Source organism: Lissotriton vulgaris, chromosome 1_2 (genome assembly GCF_964263255.1).
Source record: "Lissotriton vulgaris chromosome 1_2, aLisVul1.2, whole genome shotgun sequence".
In the NCBI taxonomy this organism is placed as follows: Eukaryota; Metazoa; Chordata; class Amphibia; order Caudata; family Salamandridae; genus Lissotriton; species Lissotriton vulgaris.
In genome coordinates this window covers 326969724-326988867 of record NC_141686.1, presented here as the reverse complement: position 1 = coordinate 326988867, position 19144 = coordinate 326969724, and the positions used below count along the sequence as shown (strand labels likewise).

Below are 19144 nucleotides of genomic sequence, written 5' to 3'. Positions count from 1 at the left end.
TACATACTCTTTAGTAATCGCTGCAGTGCCCACTCCTTGGCGCCCTTACATACTGTGCAGTATAATCACTGCGGTGCACACCCCTCAGAACCCTTACATACTCTGCAGTATAATCACTATGGTGCACAATCCTCAGCACCCTTACATACTCTGAGTATAATCACTGCAGTGCACACCCCTTGGCACCCTTACACACTCTGCAGTAATCGCTGTGGTGCACACCCCTCTGCACTCTGACATACTATGCAGTATAATCACTGCATTGCACATCCCTCGGCACACCTACATACTCAGCAATAATCGCTGCAGTGCACACCCCTCAGTGCCCTTACATACTTTGCAGTATAATCACTGTAGTGCACACCCCTTATCACCCTTTCATACTCTGCACACCCCTCAGTGCCCTTACATTCTCTGCAGTATAATCACTGTAGTGCACACGCCTCGGAGCCCTTACATACTCTTCAGTATCATCACTGCAGTGGACACCCCTCTGCACTCTGACATACTCTGCAGTATAATCACTGCAGTGCACACCCATCAGCACCCTTACATACTCTGCAGTATAATCACTGCAGTGCACACCCATCAGCACCCTTACATACTCTTTAATAATCACTGCAGAGTGTGCAAGGATGCTGAGGGGTGTGCATTGCAGAGTCATATGCAGTAGTTTCGAAAGTTAAGAAACCATGGCGTACCACTCGGAGTCAGTGCCTTACATACTCTGCACTATAATCACTGCAGAGTATGTAAGTGTGCAAAGCGTGGTTCACTGCACTGCTTTCTTAGCACAAAAAGCATCCTTGCATCCATTTTTGGACGCAAGGGTGCATTTTGTGCTAAGAAAATAGCGCCAAATGCCCGTCATGGAATTCAGCCGATTCTCATGGACTTTTAATGTAACTCAGCTGTATCCTGTAGAATTAAACTCTGCCAATTCCTCCAACTTCTACCTCTTAACTAAACTGACACAGTAAATGTGTGTTATCATCGGTCACGATCAGCGGGGACTCTGGGGTGGATGCCCCAAGATTCAGAGAAGGACTTAGGGCGGTGGCTGGTTGGATGACGTCCAACTGTCTCCAACTAAACGCCAAAAAAACGGAGGTGATGATCTTTGGGAAGCGGACGGACCTATGGGGAGATACTTGGTGGCCCCCTGAGTTGGGGCCGACCCCCGCTCCGGTTGCGGAGATCAAAAATCTTGGTGTTTGGCTGGACCCTTCCCTCAACTTTGTTGGCCACACCAAAAGGACGGCGGCGTGCTGCTTTGGCATCTTGCGCAATCTGCGTCCTGCCCTTAAATATTTTGATGCAGCAACTCGTCAACTGGTGGTACAAGCAACGGTTTTGGCTCGGCTGGACTATGCCAGCTCCCTTTTTATAGGGTTAAACCAGGCCGAGCTAACCCGACTTCAAAGAGTGCAGAACGCAGCGGCCAGAGCAATCGTAGGTCTTCCTAGGTTCTGCTCGGCCGGTCCAACTTTGCGAGCCTTGCATTGGTTACCCGTTAGGCAGCGGGTCCACTTTAAAATACTGTGCATTTCTTTCAAGATTCTGAAGGGCTTATCGCCTCCCTTACTGTGCCAACTTTTGTGCCCTTATATCCCGGGCCGCACTTTGCGCTCGCTGGACCAAGAATTAGCGGTAGCCCCTCGGTTCAAACTCAGTCGGGCGGGGGGTCGCTCTTTTAGGGTGCGGGCAGCCGCACTTTGGAACGCTCTCCCCTTGAAACTCCGGACCCTTGGCGACTTGCTTTCTTTCCGCAAGGCCGCTAAAACTCATCTATTTTCTGAGCTATGTTAAAACCTCAACTCCCCCATTTTTAATAATATTTTCTGTTTTCCTGTTGTGTTGTGTTCGCCACCTTGTCGGTGCGCCGGGACGCTCCTTCGCTGGAGCAGCCGTGCGCAATACAAATAGCACTAACATAACATAACATAACATACTTTAACCCCTTGGCTGCGGGCCGATTCCCCCCGCTGTGCTGGGGGGAGGGGGGTTGCGCACAGCGCCCCGGTGCTTAAGACGAGGTGAGCTCGTCATGAGCCACGTTTCTCATGTTCTCATGACGAGCTGAGCTCGTCATGACCACACCCTTCCTTTAGAACACCCGGCACAGGAGGGGAATTATCCCTGCACCTGAGCATTCCAACGGTCATGATGAGCTCAGCTCGTCATGAGCATAGGAGAGGTTGACAAAAAATACTATTCTATATTTATAATATTTTTATTATTTGGAGCATGCTAAATAAAATGAATTTAAAATTGCCAATAAAATTATATAGAAAGGAATCAAGAGGCTCAAAGGCGGCTTATTTTTGCAGGTTCTCATCAATCATATAAGTCAGGAGCATAGAGGCAGGTTCTTTGAGGTGGTCTTCTTTATTCAAGGGGTGTGTTCTTTTTAAGGGTGGGATACTAGGGGAATGGAACAGAGTACATTGTTCTGGTGGATCCAAAGAGTACGAGGTAAGAGATTGGTCTGATCAGATTACTGGTGCGGTAGAGTGAGCCTGCTTGTGGGCGCGTCTGCTGAGAATGACGTCAAGAGCAGCTCTTTGGTGTGGACCGACCAATGCTGAGTGCAGTAGAAGGGATCTGACTTCATCAATGGACATCATTTAAGGGTCACAGCGACTGCACTAGCATGCTCGTGGTATCCTGCCCTTGATGCCTCTGTTTCAGGACCTTAAGGAAGCAGCAATTAAAAGTGAATGAGGACAATTTACTTTATTATTCAGATATTAACATAAACACAAGGATCTTTATGTATGTCAGAAATTAAAAAAACTCAAATACATTAGTGAAACATCTAACATACCGGCGTATAGTTATTATATATCATCCAAGAACTGAACATTTGAATAGTAACAGAAATTACAGTACATAAGGTACCCCCGGTTTTGGTGGTGTGCAGACAAAAATGTGTGAGCTGAATGATTGGTAGCTAATTTGAGAAATATACTTTCTAGATCAACTAGTAAAAATATCCAAATCAACATATTGGCTTTAGAGGGCATGAGAGAGTCATGGGGCATATTTACAAGAAATGACGAAGAGGGAGATGCAGCAAATCTTGCATCCCCATGGTCCGCCATTTCCAAAACGCAGGGCTGTAAGTGTGGGCGTAGTTGGCAGAGTACCACTACATGGAATTCTGCAGAATTGATCAAAAACACCATGAATTCCGCTCCACAACTCCATTCCATCTCACCACAATTACTAAAACTGAAAACTCACAAACACTTGGTAAAGACAAGCAAGCAACCCTTTTATTATGAACTAAAAATGCATATAATCATCTCACAAAAGTGAAAATGAGAATACAGCAAACAGTGAGAGAGGTGATGATTTTGATTTCCTCTCTAATCTAGGGAGAGAACCTAGCAGATGCCTTGAAAACAAGGAGCACATCTTGCTGAACGATTCAGTGATGGTCCCATCCTCTTAGGACCACCCCAAGCACAGTTATGGGAAAAACACAATTGCAACCAAAGGCCCTGCAAAGCATTATGGGACAATATTCTAGGGAGCAGTGAATATTATAGTATCCAATATCAAAACATTCCTCAAGGGGCAGGCTCTTGGGCTCAGCTGAGAGCCAATAATATAATATTCCCTAAACGCTAGAATCGCGTCCCATAATGCTTTGCTGGGCCTTTGGTTGACACTGTATTTTTGCCCATAACTTTGCTTGGGGCGGTCCTAGGAGGATGGGACAACCACCGAATTGTTCCGCATGATATGCTCTTTGTGTTCAATGCATCTGCTTGGTTTTCTCCCTAGGTAAGGGTCGACCCCAAAATCATCGACTCTCTCATTGCCTGATGTTTTTCAAAGTTCACTTTTGTGAATCAGTTATATGTTTTTTTGTAGCATGTAAAGATGAAGTTGATTCATCAAAGGGTTGTGGGTACAGTGGGTAACTCCATTGCGCAGCAGAGTGGGAATTATTGCATGAATTCCATGTTGTCAATGAAATGCGTAGATACCAAATCTCTGCAACTTCCGTCAGCGGAGCGGAGTTCATTGCCCAGGGTTAATTTAAGGGTTTCTCATCTGCGGGAAGGATCACTTTCAAAGCAAAAACAAGAAGAAATAAAAGTGTTTCTCCTCGTTGCGCCACTATAGCGCCTGTTTTTCAATGGCATTTGTTTTTGGCGCTGCCTCAGATTTACAGATCCTTGTACATCTGGAGCAGCATAAAAAGCAATGGCGTGGAGGTGGAACGCCCAAAGCAACACCCACTGCACGCCCCTTTCACGCAGATACCTGTGTGTAAAGGTACCATGTGTACAAAGCGGCGTTAAGCCTCAAAAAGTGGATTAAGGCCTCTTTGTAAATATGGTGCAGGACATTATGCCACTGGAACGTCGGTAGAAGGGACATTCCGATGGTGCAATTCCCTTGTAAATATGTCCCATAGTGTTTCAAATTAGGTGAACGAGGATTAGCTCAGGGTCCTCTCCATACTTTGGGGCATATTTTCCTTTTTCTCTATTTACAGCACTTTCCTTTGCACAATGCCTCTTTTCACTCTTTCTCTCTCTCCGTCCCTCCCTTTCTGCCTCTCTCTCGGTCTCTTTCTCTCCCCCACCCACCTCCGTCCTACGCAGCACTGAAGATAGGTGTTGGTGATGCTGCCTCTTATCTTGACTCTCAGCATCTCTCCATCTCAAACAAACTGCAGCAGTAACAAGATTGTATCTGATTCTCTGCACCTCCCTCCCTCCCCCACGGTGTGCATCATGGAGAGATGCATCAGCAATTTCTAGGGTTTTTCCTGTGTCTGTTTTAGGTACAAACCACCTCTCTTTAAGCTCTTCTCTTCACAGAGCCCTGTGGATTGCAGAGGATCAAATGGCGTCAACCAGTGCTCCGAGGAGGGGTGAACCTTCACCCGCAGGTAAGGCCGCCCTTCGAGATGCTATGAGGATACAGAGTGACGGGGTCAGCTTTCCACTCACAGTGGGATTGACTCAACAGTCATGGAATACCCTGACAGCCAGGGGCCAGTGTTGTCTCTAACTGATAGTCAGTGTCTCATCTTGGCATACACTGAGAGCCAGAGATCCAATTATGGCGCTCACTGAAACACACAGGCTAGCCATGGAGCTCACTGGGAGTCACTGGCCATGAATGATGCACACTGATATTTACTGACTAGTCATGGATACCCTGAAACTGACCTGCTGGTGTTGTCGCACGCTGTTATTCAGTGTCCCATCTTGGGAATCACTGAGTCAAAGACCACGTACTCATTGAGACTCAGAAGCTAGTCCTGGTGGACACCAGGAGTTACTGGGTACACCTAGTACACGCAGACAATCAGGGTCTGGGTTTGGCACAAACAGAGTCACCGCCCGGACTGCAAACACGCTGAGATTCAATGGTCAGTTTTGACACACAATGAAAATTGATAACTAGACCTGTCACACTCAAGGAATCGCTGTCTAGGTCAGCACACACTGAGAGCCAGTATTACACTTTGTATACACCAGCAATCTGTGGTGGTCTTGGCAGATTCTGAAAGTCATTGACTAATGTTGGCACAGATGGGAGGCACTGGTTAGCCTAGCACTCACTAAAGTACTCTAACATTTGTGGCAAACGCTCAGTGTCTTGTCCTGGTACACACTCACTGTCATTGACTGGGCCTGACACACACACAGGGTCACTGACTAGTCCTGACACACACACTCAGAGTCACTCACTGGACCTGGAAAACACACAGAGTCACTTACTGACCTGGCACACACACAGAGTCACTGACTGGACCTGACTCATACACACAGTCACTCACTGGACCTGGAAAACACACAGAGTCACTTACTGACCTGGCACACACACAGAGTCACTTACTGGACCTGGCACACACACAGAGGCACTTTCTGGACCTGGTGCACACACAGAGTGACTTACTGACCTGGCACACACACAGAGTCATTTACTGGACCTGGAACACACACAGAGTTATTTACTGGACCTGACACACACAGAGTCACTTACTGGACCTGGCACACACACAGTCACTGACTGGACCTTGCACACACACACAGTCACTGACTGGACCTGGTGCACACACAGAGTGACTTACTGACCTGGCACACACACAGAGTCATTTACTGGACCTGGAACACACACAGAGGCACTTACTGGGCCTGGCACACACAGAGTCACTGACTGGACCTGGCATACACACAGTCACTTACTGGACCTGGCACACACAGAGTCACTGACTGGACCTTGCACACACACACAGTCACTGGCTAGTCCTGATACACAATCAAAGACACTTGCTATGACAGGGCCGTACATCTTCACTGAGGTTGTACTTCAGGTATTGAAAGGTGAATAATAATCATGTTTTATTTTATTTGCAGTTCTCTTAGAGCTCCGTCGCGTGAGGAGACAAGCTATAGCCCTGGGAGTGATGACAGCCGTGTGGACCTTCATAACCATCATTCTTTACCGTCTGGGTAAGCAGCAATGATCACATCTTCATACACTGGACCGGTCTATGGCCCACCAATACAGCTACAAACATAGATAGTTTTGTTAGGAGCCGGTAGCAAGGATGTGGAATTGAATATACTATTCCCATTCACAAACTAGGGATGTGCAGTTTCCCACCGACTGGTTTGCAAAAGGAAATGCAATTTTTTTTTTACTGAGAGTTCAATTCATAGCATGACACACATATACAAAATAAAGTGCTTGGTGCTTGCAGTGCTCAATTTCGGTTGAAATCATTACCACATACATAACCCATTCTAGATCACATCAAAACACATTGATGAAAAATACATAGAACAGGAAATAACAAAAAGGGAGTCGCAGTTTGCACAATTTCATTTTAACATTTCTCTTTTTTTTTTTCATTCTTTTTCTTTACACAGATTAATTTTCTATGGATTTCCTGTGTTTCTCAAATTACGTAAGAGACCCTGATCTTAAAGCATATCGTCTCTCTAACTCTTTGGCTTTATGGAGTTTAGCTCTCCAAGCTTGAAAGGGGGGTATAATATCGCTGCGCCAATTTTGCAGAATTAATGATCTTGCCTCTAGGGCTGAAATCATTAAACATTACTCTTGCATTTTATCCATCGATATGTTTGGACAGCATCCCAGGATAGAAATATTGTTATCAATAGTTAAAACTGGCCCTTTAGTTGTTCTGAGGTACTTCTCAATTTATCCCCGTAGTTGCTTGATCTCTGATCAATCTCAGACAATATGAGACCAAGTACCTCCTCCCTCCCTGGAACAACAAAAACACCTCTCCTCAATCTGAGGGTATATATTAGGGAGAAGCGCAAGGGTCCTATATATTAACCATTTTGTGTAAAATTGCATTCTTCTAAAATTGGCGCCTCTAATTGTTTTAGCTTTGACTCGCCTACCGGTATGTGTCCCTGTCACCCTCCCCCTCCTCTTGCCTTGCAGTGTCTCTAATCCTCCACCCTTCTCTTTCCCTCCTCAACTCTCTGTCTAGTTCCCCTGCTCCTACCTCCCCCCTTCCCCTTACCTATATGTTCCTTTTTGTTTGTCTCAACCTTACTTGTAACTAAAATTGCCATGATCTAATAACTGTGTAACCTTTGTAAAGCTGTAACCTGCAATTTATTGTCTGATACCCATGTAAAGCGCTCTGATACCCCCGGGTCTAGCCAGCGCTATATAAAACCTTTTAAATAAATAAACAAAATAAATTAGATTTCTTCATTCTAATCCTGACTGCTCAGGAGATCTGAAGGCTTTCTTTTTTGCCACTCATCTTGAGCTTTTTCATAAACAATGGAGGATTTATTTTCATTCAAGATTTTCACCCAAGTGCTTATTGATCGCTTATCTGTTTTTTCTTGTAATGCTTCGCTTAATTATGTTCCTATTCTTAGCACTCTAAGACTAATACTTTCTAAAAAAATGCTTGATTTTGATATATGATCACTTGAGCATATCTATGGAAAGAAGCAGCCCAATCTCTGAGTTAAGAAAGTCTCCTACTTGTCTGTTTCCCCATTCTTCTCCCATTTATTTAATACACCGGTTTGCAACAGCCTGTCCTCCCTAATGTATAGGTCGGTCAGTCTTGTAGAACTATTTATCCAAGGGATATCATAAAATATTAACAATTGTGTTTTTTGTTTTAAAAGTCATTGGAGAACCCTGTACCGCAATTCCTTTGGGTTCTTAGTTATCCTCATTGGGTCTGTGATTTTATATTCATCTTAATAATTTTGCCATAACTGGAGAGTTGAGCTGTAATTATTGTTTGCGTGGTAGTACTCCCTTATGTTTGGGAGGGAGAGCCCTCCCTCCTCAGTCGGGTAGTTTAAAGTAGCTAGCGCTAGTCTTGGTACCTTGTTGGACCTGGTGCTGCTGCAAACAGAAAATTAATTTATGGTAGGAGTGTCATTCGTAGAAGCACCAGCCGGCCTATTATTGATATTGGAAGTTGATTCCATTTTGTTAGTAAATGTTAAACTTTTTGCACCAGGGCAACGTAGTTTAAACTATACAACTCCTCTACTCTTTCCGACACATGTATCCCCAGGTACCTCTTGGGCCGGGAGTAATATATGAGCCTAAAACTTGGTATTAGTGTATCAACCAAGGAAATATAAAGCTACATTTCTGTTTTGCCCTATTTATTTTATAGCCACCAATCGCCTGAAAAAATCCCTAATATTTCCTTCTGGTTACTCTCCGTGGGTTTTAGAAATAAAACAATGTCATCGGCGCATAGTTTTATATTGGTCATGCCCTGTAGGGGAGCAGTATGTAATGCATTATGCCTAATGGCTATTGTCAGAGGTTCTATAAATAGGGCAAAACAAATTGGGGATAAGGGGCATCCTTGTCTTGTACCCCTACTTATTTCTGGAATTAATTGTTATTTGTGCCTGCGAGCCCTTATATAAACTTCTATTTGTATAAAACTTTCTAGAAAGCCACATTTATCAAGAATTAAAAAAGCCATACCTGTGCCGCTATGTTGTTTTTATTAAAATAATCCAATGCTTCCATAAAAAGCTGATAGTTGTCTACCGGCAACAAAGCCACATTGGTCCATGTGGATCAAGGATCCCACAATTTTATTGAGCCTGTTTGGTGAGAAGCTTTGTAAAAATCTTATAGTCAACATTAAGAAGACTTATTGGCCTATAGGAGTTGATATTTTCCCTATTTTTATCCTTCTTCAGAATGCTAACTACCACCGCTGTATGAAAGGAGGACAGAGGTGTGCTCCCTTTTAGTATGTAGTTAGTTAATTTAAGGAGTTGGGCATTCAATATTGAGGCGAACCTTTTGTTTAGTTCTACTGGCAATCCATCCTCCCAGTCGCTTTGCATTTGGCCATTGAACTTATTGCTGTTTCTAATTCTACAATAGTGAATTCTGTCATTATTGATCCTTTATGTTCGATGCTCAAGGATGGAATTGGTAATTTATCTAGAAAGCTTACAACATGGTCAGGCAGTGTTTGTTGGGCTATCTGATATATTTTCTCATAGTGTCTGAGAAAAGCCTCCTCAATGTCCGAAGTCCTGGGTAAATGTGCTTTAGATTCCCCATCTCTTAGGGATTCAATTCTGTTTGGGACCTGTTTCTCTTTTGCCTGCGATGCAAGTAATCTCCCTGTATATTCGCTCTCCTCATATGTCTTTTGGAGGTATGCTATGTTAGCTGTATCACCTAGGTAGTAATAATACTCCTGCCTTTCTTGAAACAGCTCTTGTTTTGTTGCTGGGGTTCTAACTTTATTAGACTCTCTTTTTGCTTGTGCAAGCCTTAACTCAATCTGTAGTCTTGTTTTCCTTTATGGCCCTGTGTTGGGGTAATTATTTAGATGTAATTATCCCTCGTAGTGTAGCCTTAAAGGCGTCCCATACCATGCCTATCGAGGAGGTATCTGAATTGTTAATAAAAAAGCTTCTAATTTCATTTACCTCTGTGCACCAGTTCTCTCTTTCTAAGCTGATTTTATACAAAATACCACCTTCTAGGCTTTTTTTTCAGGCCCTGCCTCTGCTATTACCCTTTTAACTAATGCATGGTCTGAGAACGGGTTATGGATGTAATCGTGTGTGTGCATTATGAGAACATGTCAAACCAGTAAGTATTCTAACCTGGAGATCGTGTTATATTTTGCAGAGAAGTATGAGAAGGCATGTTTCCTTGGATTTCTGAGGCGCCACAGGTCCATGAGGTCTAAATCCCTTTTACAACTGGCCACAGCAATGGTCACTTGAGGCTTATTTTGTTTTCGGGCATTCTTGAAAGAGTCAACTGGTGGATCCTGAAGAAAGTTGAAATCACCCCCATATGATAGGACCAGGGATACTAGTTAAAGCCTGTTTAAGCTGGAGTAGAGGTAGAGGGTTATCGAGAACTGGTGCAAAAATTGTAGCTAAGATAAGATTTGACTGATTTAGCCTTCTGTGTACAAAAGCCCATCTCCCTCCTGGATCTGTCTATGTGACTTATACTTGGAACTGTACATGTTTAACTGCGTATATTCTCACCCCCTTCTGTGCACAACCCGCGTTTGGCAAACAATGGAAGCAAGCCCATTTCTGGAGAATCTTACTTGCATCCAATGGGTACCTAAAGTGAGTTTCTTGTAGGAATATAACGTCCGGTAGTGACTTCTGAGCCAGCTTTATATTTTCCTGGTTTTACAATGATTATTTAGTCCATTGGCATGAAAAGAGAGTACTGTGAGGTCTTCACTACTTATTACCTACTAGTACTTAGGCTTAAAAAAAAGGGGCGCGCGCTGTTCTGAAAACCAACTACTGCAGCGTTTCCCAAAGGGTGGTCCACGGACCCCCAGGCGTCCGTGACACATTCCCAGGGGGTCTGCAGGACTTGAGTGCCTAACTCGGTATAAAAAAACTAAACACTCATGAGCCCTTGCAGCACATAAGGAGGTGTGAATATACTTGGCGCCAAGACTGCCATTCAATCTGCCCCTCAGGCTCCCCACACAGGAGAGGTGTGAATGTCCTTGGCGCTGGGGCGGGAAGACTGCAATGAAATCGGGCCAATCACCATTCCACTGTAGGTACAAGCCCGTGTGGTTCCTTTTCTGTTTGTTACCAGAGCGCTGGAGCACGTTGAACGGGCAGGAGGGCTCTTCTTCTGGAACTGCATGTAAGTATTTCATTTGTGTGTTTGTGTGTAGATTTGTTTGTTTTGTTTTGTTTTGTAATTGCATTTAAGAAAGCAGTCCAAAATCTGTGACGCATCCAATCAGGACTATATTTATTTCTATATTTTCCAGCTGACCCCTACAAAAAAAGTGTTCCACTCGAGTTCTTTGCAGTGGTTTTTCCAGTCTTATCAGAAGGCGCAATACTTAAGCCTGTTGCTTTGACCACAGCCTCTGGCTAACCAACATTACATGCTAGCCCCTGTAATGTTCGAGAAGCCGCATGCGTGCGGGCGAGTTGTCACGTACGCACTAGTGCGTTCAGGCGGCCGTGATACGTCACGGTCGCGCATGCTTTAAATAAAGAGAGGCGGGGCCACAGAGTTAGTCCGGACCACGCGGAGATCAACAGCGTGTCCTGAGTCCTTGATTGCGCGCCCCGCCACCTGCGCAGCGTAGCTAGCTTAGGACTCGACAATGGCGACGAATGTCTGAAGGACTCACGTGGTGCCGCACATCGTGCCTCGTCCTTGACCTACGGCCCGGCATCCTGCACCCTACTGGAGTGTGGATCATCGCCTTGCTTACGCCCATCATGACGTCCATTCCGCCCATCGAGCCCTTCTCGGTTGATGGTGCTCCGGCGGCCCGTGCCCCGCGGTGGAAGGACTGGGTCGAGAGGCTACACTTCTACTTTGAGGGCGCCGGCACAGCCAGGGAGAGGCGCAGAGCGCTACTCTTACATCTCAGTGGGAAGGATATCCATCGCATCTACAAGACTCTGACGGAAGCCACCCCTCACACATACATCACTCTCCTCAACGCGCTCAATGCCCACTTTGAGCCGATGCAAAGCAAGGACTATGAACGTTTCATTTTTCGGCAAGCACGACAGGAAGCGGAGGAATCACTCGACGCCTTCCATGGCCGCCTCAAAGAACTGGCGAGCACGTGCGGATTCAGGGATGAGCAAGAGGAGATCTGGGGACAGATCATTCAGGGATGCTACTCGTCGGAATTAGGGGTGAAAATCCTCCAAGAGGACAGCAAACCACTAGTGGATATCCTCAAGCTGGGACGCTCAAAGGAACTTTCATAAGCGAGAGCGTCCCACATGGAGGCGGCTCTGCATAGGCCCGCGAAAACGGAACAAGTGCACGTGCTGAACACGTCAACGTAGTGCGGCCCAAACAACGCCCCACAGGGAAGGGTAGGCCTCAATACCGCCCGAAAGACTGTGGATACTGCGGTGGCGTGCCTCATAGAGCACAAGACTGCCCGGCCCATGGAAGGAAATGCGGATCATGCGGACGCATGAACCATTTTGCCTCGGTGTGCAGGTCGTCTAAACTCAAATCAGAGACGGCCCACACGGTGCAAGAAAGGCCGGAAAATGAAGACATGGACGAGGACAACTCGAGCTACCCGGTTCACTATGTGCTCGCGATCAGCCATCCACACAAGAAGAACCGACGGCTACCGAAGTGCAGAATAAACATTCTGAATCAAGAAGTGCGGGCGACCATCGATACTGGTGCATCAATCGAACTCATGGCTGCCAATGTCTACGCACAACTGCGGGATAAACCCTGCCTGCAACCCGCGAAAATCCGGGTTTTCGCTTATGGCCAAAAGGACCCCATTTCACTGGTAGGATGTTTCCAATCAGACATTCACCACAAGGACAGAAAGGCGTCGTCCACGATATATGTCACCAAGGAAGGTAGCGGAATGCTGCTAAGTGGCCAGACAGCGGAAGAGCTCCACCTTATATCTTTCGCCATGGCAGTTCTAGAGGAAGAACTCGAAAACATCATCAAGGAATTCGACGATGTCTTTAAAGGCATCGGGTGCCTCAGAGGGAAGGAGGTATCCCTACATATTGACAAATCTGTACAGCCAGTAGCACTACGCCACCGAAGAATTGCATTTCACCTCCGGAAGAAAGTTGAACAGGAACTAGAGAGCCTCGAAAAGCAAGGAATCATCGAGAAGGTCAGCGGCCCCACCCCCTGGGTGTCGCCGATTGTAGTGGTGCGAAAACCCAAGCAACCAGGCCAAGTACGCATCTGCGTAGACATGCGTCTACCCAACGCTGCTGTTAAACGAGAAAGACATCTAACGCCCACAATAGATGATATACTTGGAGAACTGAACGGGGCGAAATGGTTTTCTAAAGTCGATTTGAGATCGGGCTATCACCAACTGCCCCTACACCCCGACTCCAGATATATCACGAGGTTCTCCACTCATGTTGGGCTGAGACGATACCGACGACTCAATTTTGGAATCTCGAGTGCTGCAGAAGTGTTTCAAAACACAATCCGAGAAGTGCTGAGCGGGATAACCGGGGTTCTCAACGTCAGCGACGATCTCCTGATCTACGCTGACACCATCGAAGAGCACCACCGAAGACTCAGGAGTGTACTACAGAGGATCCGAGACTCAGGCCTCACCCTCCATCGTGAGAAATGCCAGTTCCTGAGTAACATCATCAGTTTCTTTGGATAAACCTTCTCTGACAGAGGGGTAGCACCAGACCCCGAGAAAGTGAAGGATGTGCAGGCCACACCGGCCCCCACCAACGTGTCAGAGGTACGAAGCTTCCTGGTGATGGTAAATTTCTGCGGGAGGTTCATCCCTGACCTCTCCAACATCACCAGACCGCTAAGGGAACTCACGAAGACCACCACTCCTTGGCACTGGGGAGAGGAACAAGAGTTGGCGTTCCAGAACACCAAAGTCGCCCTGTCCGCGGACACCACTCTGTCCTACTTCGACCCCACGAAGTCAATGAACATTGCAGTAGACACCAGCCCTCACGCGAAATGGAGAGGACTGGGTGCCGATAGCCTACGCGAGCCGCTCCCTCACGGAGACTGAACAGAGATACTCGCAAATCGAAAGAGAGGCTATCGCGATTCATTGGGCGTGCCGACACTTTCATGTGTATGTATACGGTCATCCCTTTACCGTATTCACGGACCATAAACCCCTGCTTCCCCTGTTCAGAGGCTCAGTATCCAAACCTCCCCCGAGGATCGAAAAATGGATCCTGCAGCTCCAGGAGTTCGACTACAGGTTGGAGTCCAAGCCCGGAGTGAACAACCCGGCTGACTACTGATCCCGGCATCCCAGGGCAGCCACCACCCAAGAAAGAGAAGACGCCGAAGACACGGAAGAGTACGTCAGGAACATTCTGGAACGGTCCAGGCCATTGCCCATTAGTCTCGATCAAATCGTAGCAGCGACCCGCAGCGACGAGCCCCTCCAACTAGTCATCGAAGCAACCAAAAGTAACGACTGGAAGTCACTTGCCAACTCTCTGAGTCGACGAACTCCGGAGGCACGAGAAACCCTTGAGGCTATCCTCCGAGTGAAGGATGAACTGTCTGTAGATTCCCAAGGGTGTCTCCTCAGGGGACCAAGGATCGTCATGCCAGCAAGTCTATCACAACAGGCTGTAGAACTCGCCCATCGGGGTCATCAGGGTATCTTGAAAACGAAGAGCAGGCTCCGAGCGAAAGTATGGTTCCCCGGGATGGATGAGAAAATTGAGCAGTGGGTGAGAGCGTGCCACTGGTGCCAGGCGGCGGGCCCAGCGGATACCCCGGCACCAGTCATCACCGAAAATGAACCGATAAAACCCTGGGAGCGAGTGAGTGTCGACTTTGGCCACCTTCCTGACGGTCGCCACATGCTAGTCGTTATTGTCGACCTCACGAGATACCCTGAGGTTGAAATCGTATCTTCGCTGACCGCCAAGGAAGTGATCACCAAGCTAGAGAAAATAATCGCCACACACGGAATCTTCGAACAAATGAAGACGGACAACGGACCCCCATTCCAGAGCCAGGAATTTGCGGACTACCTCCACGAGTGGGGAATCCACCACCGGAAAGTCACCCCCAGATGGCCTCAGGCCAACGGTGAAGTGGACCGATTCATGAGGACCCTGAATAAAGTAATACGTATTGCCCAAGCAGAGGAAACATCGGTCGAGAGGGCCCTGTACACTTTTCTACAAGAATACAGACTCACGCCTCACCGCACCACCACCGCGGCCCCAGGACCCTCCACCATGGGCCGAATAGTCCGAGATACCATTCCTCACCACCGCACTTGGACTCCCACGAGAGCAGACCCACAACTAGCCCAAGCCAACCAGCAGCGCTCAAACGACTATGCCAGCTTCAGGCACCGGGGCAGGGACTCCCCGATCAAGGAACGGGATAGGGTCTACGTGCGGGACCGATTCCCAGGGAGCAAGTTCCGACTCCCCTTTGAGCCTCACCCGTGGACCGTCACTCGTCGGTCAGGCACCATGATAACTGCCCAGAGAGATGGCGAAAGCGTCACCAAGAACGTTTCATTTTTCAAGCGAGCAGCCGCCCCTGCCGGAGAACTCCAGGAACAGGATTCCCCAAGGCCTAATCCTTCCACACCTGGCCCCCCAGCATCATCGGCGGTGCCAAGAGATTTGAGAGAGAGAGCAAAGACAAGTCCTCCGAGTCCAGAGATCGAGAGAACCGCCAGTCATCAGACTCCCGGAGAAGTATCACCGTCAGTCCCAGCCCCTTCAAGCGTGCCACGAAGGGTCCTGTTCAGGGGAGAGGCTGCGGGCTATGGACTGAGAAGAAACCCCGCGCCCTCGTCGCAACTGGCCGACTTTGCTGTGGGCTGAGATGGCGGTACCTGCGACGTGAACTGGTAACAGGCCTGCCGGCCATTTTGACTTTTTGCTTTAACCATGCCAGGGGCTATTGCTAACTATTTTGAACTGCCAAGACTCTTACAGCGGGCCGTTGCTCGTATTGTTTTTCTGAAGTTTTGAATTTCAATAAAGGTTGAAAGGGATGTAATGTTCGAGAAGCCGCATGCGTGCGGGCGAGTTGTCACGTACGCACTAGTGCGTTCACGCGGCCGTGATACGTCACGGTCGCGCATGCTTTAAATAAAGAGAGGCGGGGCCACGGAGTTAGTCCGGACCACGCGGAGATCAGCAGCGTGTCCTGAGTCCTTGATTGCGCGCCCCGCCACCTGCGCAGCGTAGCTAGCTTAAGACTCGACATCCCCCACCATTGAAGTTTATGAAGGACACGTTTTAACACAGGGCGCTGTTACGATTTATGTTTTTGCTGGCTTACAACTTTGAAAAATAGTAGGATTGTGTGATTATTACCACAGTTTTCATTTCGATGATCACCTACCTCTTTGAAATAGCATTTCCACTGTAGCAGTAAGGTTTGCTTTAGTCTCTCGACTTCTTCCTGTTGCCCCCGCCCCACAAATCCCCTAACATAGGTCGTGCCCTTTGTTACATGCATAACCCTTCTAACATTAATTATGGGCTGTGAGCCCAGTACAGAAGTGCAGTGCTTGGACCAAGATGCCCGCACAGCATGCATCTGCTGGATGTAAAATAAAAGAGAGAATTCATGAATTGGACAATCCAGCGTGCTAACATTGCAGTGGGCACTCTGACTAGTGGTACCTGCCATACACCGTGAGTGTAGACAAAGGCAAGCTTGTATTTTTAAACAAGCATTTGAAATGCAATAGGTCTCGCATTAGGAAAGTGTGAGCTATTGGTATTGTAAATGACAATTTTTTTTAATGTGTGTTGGCTTTGAAAATATATGAATTAATAGCATTGTTATTTACAAAGTGTTGGACAGGCCTTGTGAAGGGGCTGCTCCCTCCCCGCATGATAAGGCCCGAGCACCGGCTCTCCCGGTGTCACCAGAAGAACCCCCCCGGCAACCCACAGAAGCAACCCGCAACCCGTCCCCAACGGGACGCCTGCTCCCGAACACCCCGACATCGGCCGGCCCGGGCCGTCATCAGCAGCATTGCCCCGGCCCAGCCGCCATCTTGGACACTGCGCCAGGAGGCCGCGTGGCCTCAGCTCGACCCCAACCCTGGGCCTGGCCAGGCCCCGACATCGAGGCACCACCATCCACCCAGGAGGTGAACGGACCACTTGGCAGGTCAATGGGAGAGAGGAGTGTCGATGGCTCTCCCCCGCCAGGTGCCGATCGCCCCAGCCTCCCCGGGCGCTGGCTCCACCCCCCTGCTGGGTGTCTGGACTCCCTCATCCCGGACCTCCCGACCTCCAAGCGCGAGGGTCCGGACATCAAAGGAGACCAGACCTATAACTGGGGCAGCTCCAGAGCAGGAAGGCAGTTGTATCCTGGAGTCGAGAGACACCTAGAAGAACTCATCCTTGACGGACTGCTGGCGCTGCCGCAGCCCTGCCTTGTGAATCATCGTTCCTGCCTGCTGGCGCTGCCGCGGCCCTCTGCAACCTACACCTTCGTCGGGACCTGCTGGCGCTGCCGCGGCCCATCTTCGTGAACCATCGTTCCAGCCTGCTGGCGCTGCCGCGGCCCTCTGCAACCTACACCTTCGTCGGGACCTGCTGGCGCTGCCGCGGCCCATCTTCGTGAACCATCGTTCCTGCCTGCTGGCGCTGCCGCGGCCCTCTGCAACCTACACCTTCGTCGGGACCTGCTGGCGCTGCTGCGGCCCACCCTTGTGTGAACCATCGCCTTTGCCCGCTGGCGCTGCCGCGGCCCTTCTCAAACGAGACTTATCATCTTAGCCTGCCGGCGCTGCCGCGGCCCGACCTTCCAGAACTCCGAGCTCGAGGATTGTGAGCTACCCATCTTGCCACCTCCGTACCAGACTGGTACCAAGACTGTCCAGCTACCCTTTCCCCTTCAGAGACTAGAATTGAGAGGACCCTCGTGTCCCGACCTCACTGTATTACTGATAACCTTACTTCGAGAATCGTATATAAAGAGTGTTGACCTCATCCTTGTGTGGTGTCCATCTGTGGGGGGGAAGTTACTCGTCTGTACGATCGCTGGAGACGGCCCTCACCGGAGGCCTCTCCCCCTGTCCTCGGCCGACCCTCCAGGTCCCAGTCTAACATTGGTGGCCAGCGGCGCGATCCGAACCAACGCGTAATCGTACAGAGAGTAACTCACCCCACGACTCAACCACCATGACAACCAAAGAGAGCGGATCCACAGAAAAATTCCAGATGGAGAAATTAGAGGAGTACAACCACAGAGAGCTAAAACAATTTTGCATAGAACTAGGCATTGCTACCACAGGACTGAGTACGAAAGAAGACTTCAAACAGGCCCTAGAATCTTGGGCAGAAACGAATACGGCCGTACCCCAAAACCAAAGCCTCGAGGACCCCTCCGACGGAAGGAAGAAGAACGGGTCTCTCCCCAGAGGAGATCCGAGAACGAGAGAAAAGCAGACTCCATGAATTAGAGCTGGCACGACTTCGGTTGGACGGAGAACTGAAACTGGCGGAACAAAAGATAACATTGGAACACTTGCGGCTCCGAGAGGAACGGGAAGAGAAGCAAAAACAGAGAGAGTTAGAGGAGAAAAAACTGGCCTACGAACATGAGTGCAATCTAGCAGAAATAGAGCTTCGGAAACAGAATAAAGATCTCGGGGTGCCCGAGCGCCCGAACACTCCTAGCACTACAGACCCTAAAGTCCACATCCCCAAGGATGTCGTCAGAGAATATTATCACAACGACGACATCCAGCAATGGTTCAAAGCCTACGAGATAGCCATGACCTCCCACCGGATTTCTCGAAGTGACTGGGGAGCCGGGTTAAGGGGGAGGTTCGTCAACGAAGGGTGCGACGCCCTGCTGCAACTCCTGGACCATCAGATGACGTCCTACGACCACATGAATGCCGCCCTCCTCACTCGATACGGACTCAAGCCCGAGATGTACCGCCAGCGGTTCCGGGACTGCAAACGGATCCCGGGTACAACTTGGGTGGAGTACGTGAACTTTTTTAGCAGAGCATTCGAGGGGTGGATCAAGGGCAGCCAGGTAACCACCTACGAGCAACTCTTTAACCTCATTGTGTGGGAGCACCTCTCCAACAATTGCTTCGTCGAGCTCAGGCAGCACCTCCTCGACAGTAAACTGACCGAAC

At 48.5% G+C, this 19144-nt stretch overlaps 1 protein-coding gene across 1 annotated transcript in view; it reads left to right on the top strand.

Annotated features, from left to right (window-relative positions):
* The first annotated feature begins 4862 nt into the window (after window positions 1–4862).
* Window positions 4863–19144, top strand: part of LOC147736644 (collagen alpha-1(XII) chain-like) — a 177295-nt gene continuing 163013 nt past the window's right edge. Inside the window, exons 1-2 of the mRNA XM_086953796.1 lie at window positions 4863–4912; window positions 6390–6485. Of these exons, the coding sequence (XP_086809922.1) occupies window positions 4867–4912; window positions 6390–6485 (142 nt within the window). The 5' untranslated portion in view covers window positions 4863–4866. The remainder of the gene's footprint in view (window positions 4913–6389; window positions 6486–19144) is intronic.